General features: G+C 35.5%; 1 protein-coding gene across 1 annotated transcript; it reads left to right on the top strand.

The window, feature by feature from the left end:
* Positions 1-3,765: 3,765 nt before the first annotated feature.
* Positions 3,766-14,719, top strand: COMMD8 (COMM domain containing 8). Its single transcript, XM_079153929.1, has 5 exons — positions 3,766-3,919; positions 7,532-7,687; positions 10,072-10,224; positions 12,577-12,732; positions 13,810-14,719. Exons 1-5 carry the CDS (start codon positions 3,854-3,856, stop codon positions 13,828-13,830), a joined length of 552 nt encoding a protein of 183 aa, XP_079010055.1. The 5' UTR covers positions 3,766-3,853; the 3' UTR covers positions 13,831-14,719.
* The last annotated feature ends 1,442 nt before the right edge of the window (positions 14,720-16,161 follow it).

A 16,161-nucleotide genomic window follows, 5' to 3' on the forward strand; every position in this document is an offset into this window, starting at 1 on the left:
TTATTTTTATAGGCAACCAAACATGCCTAGGTTTATACAGACAAGATAAAACTCAATACCTTCCCATTCTTTGCCAACTGGTCATTTATAACCTCTTTCGATCCAATAAAACCAATGACAATGTGACACTTAAATACATATTGCATGGTTATAACATATGGTTCCAATGGTTATAGACTGATTTGAACTTTAAGCCCCTTCCTCTCAACAGTTTATGAATAGGAAAAAATTTATATAGATTGAAGTGCATACAACTAATCAAAACAAACAACATCTATATTGCAACACATCTAATTAAAGTGAACAAACTAGTCAACTTCAAGTCATAGCATAACCCGAAGAGCAGGTTTGAACTGAGAAAACAAATGTGGAAAGGTAGAGTTTTTAAAATTAAAGAGTAAAATAAACTCTGAATGACAGGTAAATATCTTTTTTATTTCTAGAACATTTGTCAGAAATTATAATTACTGAAACCTAATGTTGTCTGTTCATAGATAGTAAAAGCATAGCCCTCCTGAATTTTGGGACACACAAAAGTTTTTCATTTGCAATTAACTAGTAAAACTCAGCTCATAATACTGAGGAACAATAATTTCCAAAGTCAGAGAGCCCTCATATTTGCTAAGTTTTAATCAAGAGTTTGTATAAAATAATTATGAGGGTATGATGTTTGGTCAAAAGGAAAGTCCAAGGCACACTTTTTCCTGCAGTGAAGAGGAAAGGATACTTTGTTACTTCTTTAACGAGAAATAGCCTTGGAATGACAAAGGGCTAGTAAGTCACCACAATTTGAAGAAAATATATTTTATGTTTATTCCATTTTCATTCAGTCAGTCATAATCACTGAGCATCCCTCAGACAGTTTGGTTAATTAAAGGAACTCAGGGATTAAAAAAGAGCACCTTAAGGAGAAACAATTCCTATCCTTAGATGTTCTGGTTTATCAATATGTCTCTTGGTTGGCATGAATCAATCTCTTCTGAACAAATGATGAAATTGAGTTTGGGGACATAAAAAACTGAGGAACAGACACTTAATGATTCTGAATGAGGATAACTCAGAATTCTTCTTAAACAGTCAGTTACCCAAGATAATATCCCTGACTTCTCTAATATATAACTTGCTAAAATAATAGATTTTAATTTAACTTGATTGAAACACTAAAATGAAAAGGGGTTGGTTGAATAACTTCACAGCTCTTTCCCTTAAAACAAATCTGAATTAATACTCATTTGAGACAGGAGCGAGTTGTTGGTTGGAACTCAGTTCTGTGTTTTGCTGGTGGTACCAGTGATCTGTTAAAATGATGGAGCCTCATGAAAATACGGGTGTTGTTGTAAACAGTGTTGATATGTCTTCTACTAGGAAATCTCACTTGTCTTTTAAAATCATGATTGTAAGTTAGGTATGCTGGTGCACACCTGTAATCCCAGCAGCTTGGAAGGCTGAGGCAGGAGGATCCTGAGTTTAAAGCCAGCCTTAGCAACTTAGTAAGGCCCTAAAGTAACTTAGTGAGACACCATTTCTAAATAAAATATAAAAAGCTGGAGATGTGGCTCAGGAGTTAAGTGCCCCTGGGTTCAATCCCCAGTACCAAAATAAATACATAAATAAATATTGTATGAAATAAATAAAAATAAAGTCATGATTACAGAACAGACACCTATATGCTACCAAATTTTATTTCTTTTTCTTCCTGGGTTCACAGATAAATTATATTTTCAAAATGCCTTTAGATTTAGGTAGTGCCATCAAATGGAATTCTGACTGACGGAATGTAGGTAGGAGGGGTGTACAGCATTTCTAGGTCTGGCATATAAATTCCTCCTGTATGATCTTTAATTTGCTATCCCTTCCTTATCCAGTGCCTGTGAATAGACAGAACTTTTGAGGCCTTTAGGACAGAAGAGTCACCTAAATGCCTATACTTCTGTGTATTAGGTTCTTATGTAAGCAAAGACTAAATGGATATCAACTTTTTTCTATTGTTTTATTAAAATAATGAACCTGCTCTAATACAGAAATTGGTACAAGGAGTGGGATGTTCCTGTATTTTAACCTAAAGACTGTTATTAGCTTAGAGGTTGTCAGCAGGTTGGAAAGCTGGGGATTGATGTTATTCAGTGCTTCGGATCCTTAGAAGGCAGACTTCATTGCAAATGAGAGTGCAGATCCAGGCAATGGGTTGAAAAATAGATTCTTATCAGTGTAACTGGTTGTTAATGACTGCAGTTAGCAAGATGCTGGAAGAAGGGGATCAGATCAGGTAAGATTTGGTTGGTTTGAAAACAAAAATGAAAGAGAATCAATACATTCAATTTATCACAGCTATCTTAAAATATTTAAGATATTTAAGATATCCCACTGGCCAGCATTTGGATACTGATAACCCCAGATTCAAGTGAGGCTGGGAAATGTAGTCATTCCTCTTTCTGGAAAACTTGCACCTAGGTGGCAATTTTACTGCCATGGAAAAAGTTGAGCACCAACAGTAGTTTTCCAGATTCCTACTCACATTAACAGTTACCTAGGGACCTCCTTTTCCCAAAGTGTCTTAGGACAATTACATTGCAGTCTGGGCAAAGAAAGCTGTAAACATCTATGTGTATTAAGATCTGGAAAGTGAGAGCCACCTAGAGTACCATGCAAATTCAAAGAAAGGAGAAATTGAGCTCACTACATGAGATGGAGCACAAAGTACAGACAGGGAATTTGAGCTAACCCTTTAAGCATGCTACGAATAAGTGTTTTTCTCTGCAGAGCCCAGAAATTGAATAATTACTTCATCCTCTGTGGTATGTATCACCACTTTGCATCACTTTTATTTTATTATTAAAAAATTGGATTGCAATTCTTGTTTCTGTTTGCTAGTTATTGTGTGCTTTTACATGATAGGGGTTGTATTATCATCACCAAATTTTTAGCAACTGATTGAAGAACATCTGTAATAAGGACAGACAGAACAGAAAGGATATTTGTGCTTTAGGTGTGTGACTCTTAGGAGGCCTTGATTAGTAATTTTGGGGGTTGCCAGATAAAATACAGAACACACAATTAAATTTGAATACCAGATTAACTTTTTAGTTTAAGAATATCCCATGTAATATTTAGGCCATACTTAAAATATTATTCATTATTTATCTGAAATTTCACATTTAATTCGACTTTTGATATTTTTATTTGCTCCATCTGACAAAACTAGTGATGTTTTGGATCACGTTTGTTGTCTACAAATGGGGATGAATTCCTTCTTCTTAAGACAAATTATATAAAGAACCTTGCTCAGGGTAAAACCTTAGTTATTTACCTTTCAAATCAGTACACTTTAAGGGCTGGGGATATAGCTCAGTTGGTAGAGTGCTTGTTGGTAAAGTGCTTGCCTCATAAGCACAAGGCCCTGGGTTCAATCCCCCAGCACCGCAAAGAAAAAAAACAAAAACAAAAAAACCCCAGTACACTTTAATAAGAGGAAAAGTGACAAAACGCTGGGGCAATTTATGGTCCTGGTCCTGGACTCACTCTAATACTGTATATGGTTACTCTTACTGGACGATTCTTTAAAGAGCAAGCCGAAAGTCCAATAGAAATCTGGACACAGTCGTAGCCGCTTGGCGACGTCTGCGAAGCCGCCGTCCAAGCAGCAGCAGGAGGGTGTGCGTACAACATCCACCACTCCGGAAAGATTCCGCCTGGTTACAGCGAAATCGGTGGCAGAGACTTTGCGCACGCGCACAAGGACTTCTGTGGCTCCGCGCCCGCCCCGCCCCACCCGAAGGAGTCACGTGGGTGAGCCGTCGCGTTGGTGGTGAGACCCGGCCTTGTCACGTGATCCTGGCCCCAGCTTCGCACAGGGATGGAGCCGGAAGAGGGGACGCCCTTGTGGCGTCTGCAGAAGCTGCCCCCCGAGCGGGGCGCGCAGGTGAGGGGGCGTGGGCAGCGGCGGCGGCGCTGGCTGCGGGGCTGCCCGGCGAGCTGATCAGCGCAGTGCCACCCAGGCGCTTTCGCGGGCTCCCTAGGGAAGTGGAGGAAAGGGACGGAATTCCGGTTGTCAGGGCCCCTGCCTTCCCTGGGGACCCTGGGAGGCCGAGACTTGGGGCTCCACATTGGCGCTCAGGATCGGCGCAGCAGCCCCTAGGGGTTTGCGTGCAGATGTGCCACCCGGCCGCCTGAGCCCTGTGGGGTGGCTCACCTGCTCCCACGGGTCCGGTGCTCCTGGGCCGGGCCGGGTCGTGGCCACGTCGTGGCCACCTACTCTTTGAAAGCTTTTGCCTGCCGTGGAGTCGGTGGTTTGCAACCTCCTGTGTATGTTTCATTCATTCATTAAACACATACCTCCCCGAACGTCTGCCTTTCTAGGCGTCCAGTACTGGGTGTTAAGGATACTTGGTGACTTGGAGAGGACCCTGCCCCCTTGAGGGCGGCAGAAAAGAAAAAAAAAAAAAAAAAAAAAAAAAAACTAGGTAAGCACTACCTAGGGTGTAAAATAACCAGGTGACTTCGGTGAGTATGGTCTCAAGAGGTGAGGTATCTGTTGACACCTCCAGTCTATGAAGAACTGGCTTATTCTTTCAGCCCGTTTTCTGTTGAAGTATACGATTGGTTGAGTACCCTGAGGGGGTTGAGTACACCAGGGATGAGACATGGCTGTGTCCTGCTAGAGCATCTTTTATGGTGGCCAGTGCCGGCCTTCCTTTTTCCTTTGGTAGTGGGTAGTGTAGGGGAAACAAGGGAATTAACTTTCCTTCTGCCAGGATCAAGAAAATCAAGTAACTCTTGGCTGATTTTACAAATGAGGAATGGGAAATGTCAGCAGAGGGCTTGAATAATTTGTCCAAGAAAGTTCAGCAAGTAAACGGGTAAAACTGAAACTTTTATTTAGATCTATTGACTGAGCCTTCTGATCTTCCACGCTCCTGCTTTCATTCTATCCACTTCCCTGCTACCAGAGGTGTTGGTGGCTCCTAAATGGTCGGGTCTGTCCAGAGTCTCTTCCTTGAGAGTCAGGCTTCTGCTACAGGCATAACAAATTCATTGTGTCTTTGGCTGAGCTGCTCTCCTTTCCTGGGGCCCTACTTCCTCTACCACCTTATTTTTGCTTGGTGATGTGACCACTTTTACCCAGTCACTCAACTTGAAATTCTTGAGTCTCATGCTTGGTATCTCTTTTCACATCTTTTTTACTATCTCATTTTGAGTGTCCTTAACAATTATGGTTCCTGTAATTTCTTTTCATAAACTGAACAGAGGGATATGGAGATGGAGAGCAGAGGGATTGGGCTTCGTCCCATTCTTTCTCTTTTTCTCTCCTTATAGCCCCTATCCTGTTACTAAACATGTAAATAGATTGCTTCCCATTCAATGTTGAGCACAGATGGCAGTCTGGGCTCTTCCTCACTGTAAGTCCTCTTATGATTTGGACCCTACCCACATCTTTAGCCTTGTCTCCTCTCACTCTTCCCTACCTTGCAAATTACCCCCTACTCCCAAGTCCAACAATGGTGTTTTACACTTTCGTCCTGTGTATATGCAGTTGCTTGTGACTGCAAATGCCTTTCTTGTTTATGTTTGCCTGGCCACCTGCTCATCCTTACCCAGCCACAAAGAAGAATGAAATAATGGCATTTGCTGGTAAATGGATGGAACTGGAGAATATCATGCTAAATGAAATAAGCCAGTCCCCAAAAAACCAAAGGCAGAATGTTCTCTCTGATATGTGGATGCTAACCCACAACAAGGGATGGGAAGATTAGAAGTTCATTGAATTAGACAAAGGGGAATGAAGGGAAGGGTGGGGGGAATAGGAAAGACAGTGGAATGAATAGGGCATATCTTTTTAATCCTTATTATACAAATATATGACCAGTGTAACTCTACGTCATATACAACCACAATAATGGGATCCTAAGTGGAACAAGTGATGCTTATTCTGTGTACGTATAATATGTCAAAATATAGTCTACTCTCATGTATATTTAGAACAAATAAAACCTCTTCCTTGCTTCCTCTCTCTGTTCCTTTGCCTCTTCTGTAAACTTCTATTATAGCCCCTGTTATTCTAAATGCACTTATTTATTAAAAATATCTGCCTTTTTGAAATAAACTTTTAAAGCTCTGTTGTGGTAGGGCCTCATTTATCTCCATTTTTCTCATGTGTAAAATGGGAGTAATCACCATACTTACCTCATAGGGTTGTAGTGAAGATCAGTATAGTGCTTGGTACCTAGTTAGGGGTCCACAAATGGTAGCTGTTACAGTTTTCTTTGTATTTCCATACCTTAGAGAATAAATGCAATGAAGTGTTTATTGCATGAATAAATTTTTAAAAATTCCAAAATATATATAGCCTCTTTATTTTTCAGTTTGAGTTCTGGGTTTTTCTTAAGCATGGGGGTAGTATGGGTTAAAAGGGGAATATATGTACAGAAGTTTGAATGAATTTTAAATTGAGTATGTTGGTTGATTTATGGTACATAAAAATTCTGTTTTATCATGCATTATCCAATTGTGAGGAAATAGAATTTGCTTATCTCTGTTCAAATATGAATGATTTTATAGGGAAAGAGTTATGATTAAAGTGGAGACGAATATGATCCAGGGGAGAAAGCGTTGGAAGACTTGCCTCTAAAATGTTATTTCCAAGTTAGGTGAATTCAGATACTACTTTCATAAAATTCAGGTATCTCCTGAGATAGATAATTATATTAATCTTTGCCTAGAATAGTTCTGGCATGGCAGATATTCAAATATGTTGAAGACTTGAATAATCTTAAGAGTGGTAGTAGAAAAAATAAGAACAGAAACTTAGCAATGTTACCAAGAATGTGCAGAGTTGCACATATTATGTAATTCATGCAGCATGATGAGGGTAGGTGATGTTCTCATTTTGTACTTGAGGAAGCAGAGACATGGAATGTTTAAGTAAAACTAGTAAGTAGTGGGACCAGTATTCACACTGGCTAGTTTTGCTCCAAAACTCAGTCTTCATTTGTGTGTTTAGTTATACATGTTTTGGGATTTCAATTACTGATAATTAAGGTAGGATAGAGAGAAAGGAATGCAAAAAAGGAAAAGAACATTTCTGAGGATCTTCTTGGAGTAGAGCAAAAGAAGTAAATTTGAATGTTGTGAAAATTTGAGCACAGCAAAATGAAGGTTGTAGAACTAGAATAAAATACTTTGATGAAAAAGCCAGATCCTTTGTTTTTGCTCATGGGTATAAATATGTGTAAAGATCCTGAGGTGAACTTTTTATACTTAACCATCTTCCTTTCAGGAATCTTGGAAAACCAGCACTATGTCTTTAAAATTATTTTAGCTTCTGAAGATGGACATAATAATGGAAAGTCTAGAAATTTTATGGAGCTCTAATTTTTAACTGATTTAAGAATAATCTTTAAAAGATTTTACATTTCTGTCTCAGCTGCTCTTACAGATTGCAGGAATGTCTCCCAACATTTGTTTTCTGTGAGGAAGATAATTCCACTTTATAATTTTACTTATAAGTACATTTATTTCCCTTTTTCTTCTCTAGCTTCTTCACAAAATAATTGATGGCTTCTGTGGCCGAGCTTATCCTCTCTACCAGGATTATCACAGTGTTTGGGATTCAACAGAATGGATGAATGTTTTAGAAGATGTTACCAAATTTTTTAAAGCTCTAGTTGGTAAAAATTTATCTGATGAAGAGGTAACTTTACTCTAAATCTCTATACTTAATAATGAATAATGCCTTGTTTTTTAAAAAAGTTTTTTGTAAGTTGGTCTTTAGAGCACTATATAAGGATCACTGTCTGTAAGTACTGACTAACAACAAGAACAAAAACCTCATAATTCTAAGTAAAATCTGTTTACAGTAATTCTGGGGTTTGGCCCTTTTTTATTTGTTCTTTCTTTTTGTTTTGTTTTTACTCTTTTATTTGTGAAACATTTAAAGCATGCCTGAGTCAGCTTTTCAAGGGTAGATATCTTGAAGTGAAACTGCATGGCCATGGGAGAGCCTTCTTCCACAGAATTGCTTTTGCATCTTTGCCAAAGATCATTTGGGCTTATTTATATATGTTACTCACTTTTTAAAGAGAATGGCCATGTGTGGGGATCTGTTTCTGGACTCTTTATTGTATTGCATTGTCTATATTTGCCAGTTCTGCACTGCTGAAATTACTGTAGAGTTAAACTACACTAAAATTACACTAAGTCTTGATTTCCAGTATAAGACCTTCCACTACATGTTTCTTCAAGATTGTCTTGGCTAGTCTAGGTCCTCTGTCTTTGTGTACATTTTAGAATGGGCTTATTAGTTTTAACAAAAACAAAAACAAACAACAAAACTGTTTTAATGGGCATTTTAATGGGTGTGGTACTGACTCTAGTTCTTTTAGGGGAGAATTGATAACAATATTTACCTTTCTAGTCTGTGAACATAGGATAGCCCTTCTTATATTTTATTAGTTTTACTCTTGTTTCTTACTGTTCTGTAGTTTTTAGTGTACAGATCTTGCCAATATTTCCTGGTATTTATTTTTAATTAAATGATATTTTTGATGTTATTTAATTTTGTTTTCCAGTTGTTTATTGCTAGTATGTAGAGATACAGTTTTTTATACCTTTTTTCTATTGAACAGACATTTAATTTATAAGATCTATTTGTAAGTTTTTAAGGGTGAGGGGATTTATATGCATTCTTTCTCTTTTTAAATTTTAATAGCTTTTATTTCTTTTTCCTACTTCATTGCATTGGCCAATACCTTTAGGACAGTGTTGGAAAAAAAGAAAAAACAGTGTTTAGTAGACATATATTTTATTCCTGACCTTAGGGAGAAAGCAAACACTATTTTACCACAGTATGCTAGCTGTATAATTTTATAAGTAATAATTCACATATTAAAGAAAATTCTTAAATTCCCAACTTTGCTGATAATTTTTATCATGAATTAATATTGAATTCTATTGTTTTTCCTGAATTATTATTCACCTTTATTTTGTTAATGTGGTGATTATCTTTGAATGTAAAGTAAACAAATTAAATTTGCCTTGCCAGTATAAATTTTAAATGGTCATGATGTGTTCTTTTTTCATGTATTTCTTGGATACAATACACCAATATTTTGTTTAGGATTTTTTGCATCAGTATTTGAGTGACTGTGGCCTGTGGTTTTTTCTTTTTCTGACATTCCCTTGTCAAACTTTATTCTGGGCTCATGGAATGAATTTGGGAAGCATTTTTTCCTTTTCCTGTTCTTTGGAAGAATTTATGTGACTATTCATTTAGAATTGAATTGCTTCATTTTTGAATACTTGGAAATATTTTTTAATCTTTTCTTACCAGCTTTGATTTAGTTCCACAAGTAGTCAAAAAAGACACACAGTATTATTTCAGCCCTTCATGGTTTGCTACCATGGCTCAGCATATGGTTTATTTTAGTGAATCTTCCATGTACATTTGAAAATACTGTGTATTTTACTTGTTGGGTATAGCATTCTGTATATCAATTAGGTTAAGTGGAAAGATAGTGTTTTTTAAATCTTCTGTGTCTTTTGCTAAGTTTTTTCTTTAAATCTTTTTCTGTCAGTTACTAAGAATTCTGTTAACATTTCTCATTATGAATATACTTTTATCCATTTCTCTTTTTAGAACTGCCAGATTTTGCTACTCTATTTTGAAGCTATACTATTAGGTACCCACTAATTTATCATTGTTAGGTCTTGCTGTTGAATGGCCCTTTTGCCATCCTCCATTTCTTATAATGCTTCTTGCCTTAAGGGCAGCGTTGTTTGATGTTTTAATTCAGCTCAGTCAGCTTTTGCACTCCTCGGGTGTATTCACTTCCATGCTGCTTTATCAGTCAGCCATTTTTCTTTACTTTCTATTTTATAGGAATTTGTTAAACCCGTTTGTAGGTTATCCATTCTCATCTTATTCTTTGGGTAATTATAGAAGTAGTATTTCTTTTTTCCTTTCACTATCATTTTAAAAGGTGCGTGGTGGGAGAGTAGAACTGTACGTTACATGTTAAGCAGAAAAACCCTTTCATTTATATTTTATATTCTAACCATTTATTTTTATTTTCATAGATACTTCAGCAATTAAACCATTTGAATTCATCTCATCAAGAAGCTATCATCAAATGCTTGAAAAGTAGGAAAGATGAAATCAAGCAAGTTCTTTTAAGAGAAATAGTTGATATTTCTTCTGCACAGCTACAGGATTTTGATTGGCAGTTAAAGGTGGGAATCTGTTTATGAGTATTTTTTTCATTTTTTGGATATAGAAACTATTCTTCTTTATAATATATATCTAGAATTTCTTTTATTTTGAAAATGCATTGTTCCAAAGAAATATCAAAGATCATCTATGTTACACCTTTTGCATTATCTTGGACATAAGAACACTATGAGCATCCAGTCCACGTATAGTAATAGTGCATTGATCGTTAATTTAACTATACCTATAAATCTTAAGACCTATAAATCATAAATGGTGGGGCAGTATATACTCACCATATATATTTAGTTAGAATTTTCTAGACTTTATAGCTTTCTAAATATTGATAAATATAATACTACTTTTGGGAGGATGATCTATAATGTGTTATTGAAACAGAACTTTTGAAACATTTTGAAAAGAGAGTCATGACCAGTAGGGTTGATAAAGAGCAATTTCAGATCAACTTTCCATCCTTTATAAAGTACTTAGACTAGTAGATGAGGAGAAAACAAGTATACTGTGTTCCTTGATTTTATCTTGACCCTGGATAAAGTGCCTCATATTGTCTTGGTGGACTAACTGGAAAAAAAGTTGGGACAATAGCACAGGTGACTTTGTAACTGTGTATGTAACTATCCAAAGATAGATGGATTGTGTTAACCAAGAAAGTATGTGGTTCTGATGTTGGCTCAACCTTCTTTAACATTTTTATGAATATTACGCTGATCAAATTGAAGAGCGACATAGAACTAGAGATGTAAATATATAATCAAAGTTTAAAATTATTTTACCTCTTATACTGACGGACCAAATGAAGCAAAATAAATTGATCAAAGATCTCCTAAGTAGAGGATTTTTCATTTAAATAAATATTTTATGTTTTTATAAATGTAAAAAAGGAGAAATATTAACAGTATCTCATATGAGAAATGTTTGGTAGTTTTGGTTTACCAAAATGTAACTTAACTGATGTTGGTTCAGTATGGTTTGTTAGTAGAAATGCAATGCTTCAAGCAAGGGATAGTTCTAATAGTCTGTTTTCAGATGTTAAATCCTTTTAGTTAGTTTAATGATTTTTTAAAAATTCTGGCTGCCAAACTTAGAGAGATATTTTAAAAAAATTGGAACTCAGCCAGAAAAGAATGACCAGGAATTTAAAATCATGGTTTGTAAGATTGCTTTAAAGCTCATGAGACCCTGCCCTGGGAAAGAGAAAACCTAGTAGAAATATGACAGTTATCTTTAAAAATCCAGAAGTCATATGGTTGAGTGAGTAGGTGTGTGATCAGTGACTCCAGAGACTAGGACAAGGGCAAAGCTGTATCACTTGCAATAAGATGGATTTGAATTGAACCGGGGGAAGAACTTAACAACCATGAGTATCTGGAAATGATTTTAACCCTTCCTTGAGATAATTCACTCCTCATCATTGGTGGTATTCAGGCATAGGCTAAGAAACTACCTTTTGAAAATATTGAGGAAAATTATTCATAAGGTCAACAACCAGAAGGTGAGACTTCTACATCCCAGATATTATGAGTACTGTTTTGGGGAAAGAGAATGGAGGAGATATGTGAGAATTAACTCCTCTGATGCCCCAAGAAAGGTACTTTGAGATTGCTTGTTAGGTAAAGTTTTCCTTTCCATTGCACAACAGGTTTTTTTGGGGGGGTGGGAGGCAAAGGGAGCACTCCAAAGATTGTGGGGTTTTCTGACTCAGATTCCAGATAACTGAGTTTCCTTTTGTCATCTGCAGTGAAGGTTCAGCACTTGTTTCAAAAAGTGTTAATACCATAAATACTGTATTTGAGTCTCCCAATTTCTGTAGAATACATACACTCTGGAGACAGAAACTAAGTAGTGAAATAGATGTGTTCAGTGTTTTTGTGGAGTGGCCCTAATTGGAAATGGTATCTTGATGACACATTAATAGTTTAATAGATGGCTGATGATGAAGTAATTAAATATCTTAATTTCTGAGATTTTAGTAGTATTTTTAGTCTCATTTACCTTTATACACCAACTATCATATTCTTGGTATCTTTAACCTTCTCTAAGAATTCTGCTACTTGTTGCATTGGACCCATTCTGTACTCCTCATAGCTCTTATGATTAACACATTAATTGCATTTTTGAAGAAAAATGTATCTTGTTAAACTAGACCAGCTCCCACCACGAAACTGCCAACTGGTTGTCCCTGCTTACCTTTTTCCTCTCTTTCATTTACTTTCTTTCTCTTTCTGTTCTTCAAACATATATTGTTTTGACATGAGTTTGTTTTCTTTTTTAAAATGTATTGTTTATGTGCTCTGATGCATACTTAATATCATCCCTTCTAGTATTTATTAATTAGTTTTCCTAATTTTGAACAGCTTGCACTTTCTAGTGACAAGATTGCTACTTTACAAATGCCACTTTTAAACCTTCATCTAGATGTAAAAGAAAATGGTGAAGTAAAACCATATTCTGTTGAAATGAGTAAAGAAGAGCTACAGAATCTAATAAATTCCTTGGAAGCAGCTAATAAGGTATTTGTTTTAATTTTATCATATAGTTTAAACCTTTTAAGTTTTGATTGATACATGTACAACAATAAAATAAAAACTGGGTTCACTCTCAGTGTCTCTCTTTTCCCTGATGTTTTATGCCAGCACAGAAAATGATTGTCCATATACTCTCATCTCTAGTTTTAGATATTGAATTAATTATAACTGGTATTTAATTTTGGGTATAACTTACCAAGTAGTTAGTTTTCAAAGAAAATTATGTTCTTTAAACAGGTGAATATGCTTTGCTTTAGTGCTCATTAATGATTAAAAACTTTTTTTTTTTTACATTGGAACCATGATATTGATTCTGAAGAGTTTTTAGGATTAAAAATAGTTATAGTCCTGAAAACAAGTGTTTTATTTAACTGGAAAAAGAAAAGAAAATTGCTTTTGTAATCCTCTAAATATGGGAGATAAAATATAACTTGTAGTTATTATTACAAAATCAGGTTAAGATGAGATGGAAGTAATGGATGTGTAAAAATTTCATGTTTACAAAGCAATGACTAAATAACAATACCAACTGGTGTTTAATAAATGAGAAAAATAATATTGAACAGCAGAAACTATTGCTGTGAGGAAGAAATAAAACTAATGGTCCTTGTATATGTATATTCCTTTATCATTCCTCAGCAATGTCTCATGTGATGTATTCTCAGTGATAAGTCTCAGTTATTCTTACTTCTCTGGCTGCTATCATTTTTCTTGGTCCCACCTTTAAAAAAAAACAAAAAAACTGATAAATGTACACTTCTTTCCATACTCTGCAGTTACTCAAACATTTTAATGCCTTGATGATTAGTTCATAGACTCAGAAACCAAACTGGTAGTTCATGCCTGGCTCTCTTTTGGATAGGGTTGAAATATGTGGCATAGGTGTGTTGGAGCCTGGTGTAGATATTTAATGATCTGAACCACAGATCCTATCAGTCAAGGACCAGCAGTTACTACTACTAGTTCTCCACATCTTCTTCAGAGACTTCAGAGCATTTTATTTAGCATATGTCAGCATCATTCTGGTATTCTGATATTTTCCTCCCCAATTTGTGTTTTAAGGTGGTCCTACAGTTGAAATAACAGGAAATGATGGATACCAATGCTGTCAGATGTCACTGCAACAACTGATATGACAGAGTGAATGCTGTGTGTTCAGAACCCCTGAGATGTATTGATACACCAGGCTGAGAGGGCAGCAGAACTGAGATTCAAAAGATAGAAGTTTATCAGCCTCCCTAAGGAACAGGAAATTACTTGGTTGATAAGAAATACACAAAATGAAAGATGAAAAAGCTGTAGTTGCAGTTTATATTTTCATAATGATTGTTTTGTCTCATTTATTAAATATTTGAGAAATTTGTGTAGATAAAATTTTATTGAAAGGTAAAAATAGGTTATAAAGTAATGTAAACATGCAGAAGCACAAACATACTTGAATATTGCTTAAAAAATTATGTGACTAGAAAGGACATGTATTATGGATATATAATTAATTTGTGATATTTAAGAATAACTTTTTTAAAGAATGTATAAGCTGCATATATAACTCAGGAGATTTCATATCTTTCTCATATTTCAAAGAAAAGATTATAAAATGTAAAATTTCTTAGAGAAAAGCTCTTTATCAGACATGAAAACCAAAACAATTTCAAATTTATGTGAATGGTTGAGTTTATGGATTCCGGGAAACTAAAATCTGGAACACACAAAATTGAAAATAGCATTGTTATTTTTTTCTGCTTTTCCATGTCTGAATGGGAGACTATGCTCTGAGAAGATGTCATTGTGTGGTGTATATATTGTTATTCAGATATCAGGTAAGACTATCTACAGGTCCGTTTTTGTTATAAATTCTTAATAATGAACTTAACACTTTTGGATGTTACAAATACATTGGAAAGCAGACCATTTTTAACCTCAGCTAACTTTAAAAATAAGTATTCTGAACAAATAAAAGTGTCATGTTTCATTTTTATGTATTGCTTTATTTCAAATAACTTTCCATATCAGTAGTCAGCAATGCGAAATTAATTGGTGCCTACTATTTGCAAGCTTTGTGGTACATTAAAGTATCAGGCTATCCTTTGAAATGTCCAGAGGATGAGAGGATGATAAACCTATCCTCACCTCTATTCTAATCATATAGGTGAGATAGGATTAGAGCAGTTTTACAGATATCTGAGTGTGATCTAAGTAGTACTACTCGAAATGTGTACTATTGTGTACTATTGCCAGTCTATGAACAGTTTGTTATAAGTGGGCCAGTTAGAAAGGGAGCTTGGTCCAGAATGGTCATCAATATGCTTGTTTCATCTTGCTTGCTTCATCTGGAAATTTTGGTTATGAAAAATGTACTGGTTGAAGTAAACAGTAAGTGTGCTTAGCATAGTTGTTGATTTACCTTCTTGTGCAAAATCTTAGGTTATTATGGACCAGTAACATTTTGCAGACCAGCTCTATGAGTACCACTACTCCTGGGATCCTTTCTGAATTGCAGTTTTCTATGCAGGATCTCCTTTATAAGAAAAAAAAATCTTGCCTATTTAATTCTTCTCTCACTACATGGTATCATTCTATTAGCATTTCACAGCTTTATTGAAATCTAATGGTCATACACATACTGCCATTATTTAATGTGTACAGTTTGATAAGTTTTAAAATACAGACACCCTTGAAAGCATCAGCACAATCAAGATAGTGAAGATTGGTCACTCTTGAAAGTTTTCTCTTGCTCCTCTCCCCAATCTCCCCAGGTAACTGTTGCCCTGCTTTCTTCACCACAGATCAGTTGCATTTTCAAGAGTTTAGAGTAAATGGGATCGTATAGTATGTACTCTTTTTTTTTTGATGCTGGAGTTGAACCCAGGGCCTTGTGCATACTAAGCGTGTGCTCACCACTGAACTCAATACATGTTCTCATAAGGAAAAGTCTGACTTATTTCAGCATCATTTTGAGTTTTATCCATGTTGCATGTATCATCAGTTCATTCTTTTTTATTGAAAAGTGTTCTGTTGTAGAATTCTGCCACAATTCATTTATCTGTTTTCCTGTCATTGGATATTTTGGTTGTTTGAAGATTTTGGTTATTACAGCACACAGAATGCTATGAATATTCTTGTATACATCTTTGTATGGACATACACTTCTTTGGAGAAAATACTTTATAATAGAGTGAAATGCCTGGATCATTATGGTAGGTTTATGTTCATTTTTTCAAGATACTGCCAAACTGTTTCTTATGGTGATTTTACCGTTGCACAGTGTTTGAGTTCTGACTCCATCTTGTTTCCACTATATTATGAATACCTAAGAAATGTGGAGAATAAACTATAAGGTTTTGTAAGTATATTAATTCTGTCTTCCCATCTTTGTTAGAGAAGATGGGATGATAGAATCAAATGTTTGTTAGA

The sequence above is a fragment of the Sciurus vulgaris genome (assembly GCF_902686455.1).
Source record: "Sciurus vulgaris genome assembly, chromosome: 9".
In the NCBI taxonomy this organism is placed as follows: Eukaryota; Metazoa; Chordata; class Mammalia; order Rodentia; family Sciuridae; genus Sciurus; species Sciurus vulgaris.